The sequence below is a fragment of the Corylus avellana genome, chromosome 4 (genome assembly GCF_965113065.1).
Source record: "Corylus avellana chromosome 4, dhCorAvel1.hap1.2, whole genome shotgun sequence".
NCBI lineage: Eukaryota > Viridiplantae > Streptophyta > Magnoliopsida > Fagales > Betulaceae > Corylus > Corylus avellana.
The window spans coordinates 17,435,819-17,441,632 of NC_142493.1; the positions used below are offsets into that span (position 1 = coordinate 17,435,819).

The window sequence follows — 5,814 nt, forward strand, 5'->3', positions numbered from 1 at the left end:
AACCAAAAACAAACATATCCTACGAAGAAGCAAATGAAAAAAAAAAAAAAAAAAAAAATTACAGAGAAGAGAGAGAGAGAGAGTCAAAGTAAACGGAACTTCCTTAAAAGTCTAATTTACCAATCCTCTGCTTTCATGAAACGACTTATCATCCAAATATATATATAATTAAATCACAATAATGCCAAGTCCTCACATCCTTGAATCACAACCTCCCCGATCCAGCTCTCACCAACACCAACATTGGCACATTGCCGCCTAATTTATACATGTACACGCGCGAGCAGAGAAGGACACACAGATGGGTGAAGGAGGAGGAATAGTGGAGAAGGCTCTTAGCAGCCTCGGCAGAGGTTTCGATTTGACGTCAGATTTCCGCCTCAACTACTGCAAAGGCAAACGGCGATTGGTGTTGCTCAACGAACAACACACAAGAGAATTGCATGTTCCCGGCTTCGGAGCCTTCAAAGATGTCTCCGTCGATATCAAATGCGACAAAGGCGACCGAACAAGATATCAATCAGACATCCTCAACTTCAACCAGGTACCTTTTTTATGTCGTTATTGCGGTTGTTGTGCTCGAATTTATGACTCACGCCGGAATATTGGTTGTTCAGATGTCGGAGTTTTTCAACCAAAAGTCGTCGGTGCCGGGGAAAATCCCGTCTGGGTTTTTCAATTCGGTGTTTGGTTTCCAGAGCGGCACGTGGGCGACCGATGCGGCCAACACTAAATTCTTGGGTCTCGACGGTTACTTTATCAGTCTATTCAACGTTCGTATTGATCGGTTCGCGCTTGTTCTCTCCGACGAAGTCCGGGAGGCGGCGCCGACGTCATGGGATCCCTTTGCAATTGCAAGGTAATTTGATTACTCATGATTTCTTTGGCTGCTTTCAAATTCATTGACTTTTTATTAACAATAATAATGAGACAAGAGCTAGGAATTTGGACTAGAATATTTTCAAATAAATGCATGATGGTGAAACATTCTAGAAAATACTTATCTCCTGGAATTTTCTCATTGCATTATTTTCAGAGATGTTGGCAAGATTTGGTTTAGATTATATTTTTCAAACCAAATTCTGTGTTTATTTTATTTTTTATTATTGAGTTATCTGGAAGGCTCCTCTTATTATTCTGTTTCTTTGGACTTTGTAATTATCAATGAGGGAGGCAAAAGAATGAGGAAAAACAATCCCTTATGACGACGCCCACGTCAATATCTGAAATGACACCTCTGAACCTAACATACAAACCGTTTCGCCGGTTCGGTGTAGTATTCAATGCATATCAGAAAACGGGACCCACTTGTCTTGTTTGACCAACTATGCTTCTTCTTTTCTTTAATTGAATAAGGAGAACATGTTAGGGGACCAATAATGCTAATTAAAATTAGTCCGGTTAGTTTAACAAAAAACACAAAATAAAAAAGTCAATGGGTGTGTGATTAGCGCGCAATTTTTTTTTTTTAATAGAAATAAGAATGGATTAATATAATATAAATGCGAAATGGGTTTTGAATTTTTTAAAGAGAAAAGTGAAAGAAAATTATTTGGTAATAATAAAAAAAATATATATATATAGAGATGAAAAATGAAAGAAAGAGACGACTTTGTGAGAATGACTTTGTCAGCCATTAAGAATTACCTGTTTTGGGGGGCTATATTATGTTTATTGGTACGATGCCCTAAGATAGCGGTAGAACATTTGAATGTAACCATATGATGATTGAATAGATAAATTATTAATGTTTTAAAAACAATAGTTGATGGTAATTTATGTTTGGCAGATTCATAGAGAAATATGGGACGCACATAATTGTGGGGTTGAGCATTGGGGGCCAAGATATATTGCTTGTTAAGCAAGACAAGTCCTCTGAGTTGGGGCCATCAGAGCTCAAAAAACACTTGGATGAGCTTGGAGATCAGCTTTTTACAGGGACTTGCAATTTCTCCCCACACTACTCCAAATCCAAAGAGAAGGTTTTTTTTTTTTTTTTTTTTTGTTCTTCTTATCAGCTCCGTCTCAAACATCATTAATTTTACCAAAATGGTATTAATTTACTCTTTTAACTTCAATGAATTGCAGCCACCGCAGGCTTTCAATGTCTTCGATCCACAACCTGTTGCCCACAATAGCTTCTCATCTGTCAATGCAAAAGATGTAGGCTTCATAATTTTACCAAAATTATCATAATTATATGAATTAAAATTAATGAAGAAGATGCATATTGCAGGGAATCAGTGTAATATGTTTCAAGACGGGAGGAGATCCATCTGTGAATAGCCACTGCGAGTGGCTTCAAACGGTTCCATTAATGCCGGACGCAATTCACTATAGATTCATCCCCATCACGTCTCTACTTAGAGGTGTCCCTGGCGAAGGTCTTTTATCGCATGCCATCAACCTCTATCTTCGATGTAAGTTTTTTTTTTTTTTTTTTCTTTGATAAGTGATAGTTTATTGATAAAGAACATATATATAGAACCATATGTGGTGGATGCAGTTTTTTGTACCGCTTGACCGGTGATGCATTACCTGCAAAATAGTAAATGCGTCAAAGGATCGAATAAGCTTATAAGAAACACTAGCATGTAACAAACATTAGCTTTCATATGGCTTCATGAATTAGGATTCTCTCCAGTTCATTTGAACTAGGGGTGTCAAAAAAAATAGGGAAAACCTTCACTAAGGACTCCCAAACTTTCACCCGTTTTAAAATACCTCTCTCGAACTTCAAAATCTCTCAATTTAGTCTTCTGAACTTTCAATTGCTCTCAATTTGGACAATTCCATTAATTTTAGCCATTAAAAATTCAAAAAAAGACCAAAATATCCCTGATTTTTGTTTTTTTTTTTTTTAAAAAAAATAAAAAAACGTTTTAGAAGTTGGAATTTTATACAAAAGTCTGGGGTATAAACGTCATGTGACGTTTAAAATCTGACGGAGGGGTCCAAATTGAAAGCAATTGAAAGTTTAGGGGACTAAATTGAGAGATTTTGAAGTTCAGGGGGGTATTTCAAAACGGGTGGAAGTTTAAGGGTCCTTAGTGAAGTTTCCCCAAAAAATAGAGTACCAACCGGTAACTGAGAAACTCATTTTGAAACCGGTTGGAAGTTCCGGTTTTTAGCACCCGGATAACCGGGTAACCAGGTAACCAGGTGTATATATATATATTTTAATTTTTAATTTTTTTAGGGCATTTTTAAACATTGAATTTTTATAGCATTTGTAAACATTGGATTTTAAGGCCATTTTTAAACAATGAAATTTTGTGACATTTTTAAACATTGGATTTTTATTTTTTTAGGCCCAAAAAGCCAAAAACAATGATTTTTTAAGGATTTTTTTTTTTTTAACAATCACAACAAAGCCCAAGTTATTGGGACAAAAATGCTAATAGTGTTCTTTAAAAAAAGGCAAAAAATTGTTAAATTAAGCACAAAAATTAGACCTAATACCTCAAATAAGCTCAAAAATTAGGCTCAATACCTAAAATAAGTCAAAATGATTTTTTATTTAAAAAAAAAAAACTGGATAGCTGGGTACCAACCAGAACCGGCCGGTTATTGTATAATCGGGTAACTAGTTCCGATTCTGGTTTTCCAAAATCAAAAAACCGGATACTCCGGTTCCGGTTCCCGGTTTTGGTTAATAATCGGGAACTGGGACCGGGTTGACACTCTTAATTAGAACTGGATAATATCCTGTTAGTTATATTAATGTATTTTTGTTCTCACAAAAAGTGAAAAAAAATAATAAAAATACCTATCTAATATAACTAATTAGATATTATCCAGTTTAAATTAACTGTAGAGCATCATGTTCTTCCTGGCTTCATGCACTTGTATTTTTCATTAATTTTCTAGTTGGTGTATAGAATTAATTTTGGTTTAAATTAATTTGGGTGCAGATAAGCCTCCTATTGCAGATTTGCAGTACTTTCTAGGCTTCCAATCGCACAAGATATGGGCTCCCATTCACAATGACCTGTCACTGGGTCCAGCCACAAATCGGGCTACTCCATCATCCGCCCTCCAATTCAACTTGATGGGTCCTAAGCTTTTTGTAAACCCTACTCGGGTACGTACACCTTTCTTCCATCACCTCCAATATTTTCCCATTTCTTTTCATCTTTTCTGCCCCAAAATCTAATTCCCATGCTGTGAATCAGCAGGTCACAGTAGGGAAGAGGCCGGTTACCGGTATGCGTTTGTACCTTGAGGGCATGAAATGCAACAGGTAAATGTAAATGTAAGCAAACCTTAACGGGAGGGATTGAGTTTTTTTTGTTTTTTTTCTTCAAATTTAGAAAGTAATTGTAGAAGATGACAATTCAAAGAGGTTAAGTGAAGTATTTGGTTTTTGGTTTTTTTTTTTTTTTTTTTTTTTTGCTTTTGTTTTTGTGGCTTTATATTGACTAAAAATGACGATATCTTAGGTTAGCTATACATCTGCAACATCTATCAAACACTCCAGCAATGCTGGATAAGAAGATAGATGAATCGTCATTATGGCGTGGATCAGAAGATGTTGGCAACGATCAATACTTCGAAGCAATCCACAAAAAGTTCTCCCATATATGCACAGCGCCGGTTGAAGACGACCCTCGATGGAGCTCTAGCACTAAAGACGAAAGCTTCATTGTGACAGGAGCTCAGCTTCATGTGAAAAAACATGACTCAAAGAGTGTCCTCCATCTCAAGCTCTTGTTCTCCAAGGTGTCGGATTCTTTCATTGTTCAATCAACTTGGGCAGAAGGCTCCTCTGGGTTCTCCCAAAAGTCTGGCATTTTCTCTGCTATAAGTATGTCAATTTCTGGAAACCAAGTGAAAAAGAAGGATGCAGCTGTCGTGGTGGATTCCGGTGTGTTTCCGACGGGACCTCCGGTGCCGGTTCAAACACAAAAGCTTCTAAAATTTGTAGATATGTCACAGTTTTGTAAAGGGCCACAAGATAGTCCTGGACATTGGTTAGTCACTGGAGCAAGGCTGCAATGGGAGAAGGGGAAGATATGTTTACATGTCAAGTTCTCCTTGCTAAACATTGTTCATGATGATACAAGAGAAGTATGAAAATATAGATAAAAATTTTCTGCAGGACCCTAATCACATTGATTCGGATTCAGATCCTACTGGACAAGGGTGCTATACATTTTTGGACCATCTCAAATAGCCGTTATGGGTAGCCGAACCACCTGTTGACCAAAAGGGAGTGGTACACCTAGCGGCTAATATGGGCTAGTCGAACTGTTAAAGCATCAGATAATTAAGATAATCAAACTCGTATTTACATGATCCTATGCAAATACATCCTAAACAAATATATAAAGATAAGAACAGTAGTGGTTAATTATCATAGGAATTGTTTATCTTCTAATTGAAGTGTAATCTCGTCTAGTAGAAGTGTAGTTATTTTTCGTCAACTGTATTTAATCTTAGTAGTTCAATTTGGAACAAACACCTTGTAAATCTTTATAAATAGAAATGCAAATCACAGAACGTGGTAAAGAGAAAAGAACTATTCTGAATACTGTTGTTGTTCTTTATATGGGATCAGAGCCTCGTATAGACTAACATCTTCATGGCTGATTCTGAATCTGAATCCTCTGTCAATTTCGTCCCTACCAACCCCAACAACACTACCTCCATTCAACCTTCCATTGTGTTCTCAGTTCCCCAACATGAATCAATCCTTGCAGATCCGTCTATCCATTGGAAATCACATGTCTTAGAAGACGCAGATTCTTGCTTACCTTTGAGGCCAAGATGCTTACCGCTTCATTAGAGGGGAAAATCCTTCTCCTCCATCAA

General features: G+C 36.9%; 1 protein-coding gene across 1 annotated transcript; it reads left to right on the forward strand.

Moving 5' to 3' along the window:
- Positions 1-204: 204 nt before the first annotated feature.
- Positions 205-5,533, forward strand: LOC132178796 (MAC/Perforin domain-containing protein). The gene is made up of 8 exons (XM_059591349.2): positions 205-544; positions 618-859; positions 1,790-1,982; positions 2,089-2,163; positions 2,237-2,420; positions 3,915-4,084; positions 4,179-4,243; positions 4,443-5,533. The coding sequence occupies exons 1-8, from the start codon at positions 302-304 to the stop codon at positions 5,074-5,076; spliced, it is 1,806 nt and encodes a 601-aa protein (XP_059447332.2). The 5' UTR covers positions 205-301; the 3' UTR covers positions 5,077-5,533.
- Positions 5,534-5,814: the final 281 nt, after the last annotated feature.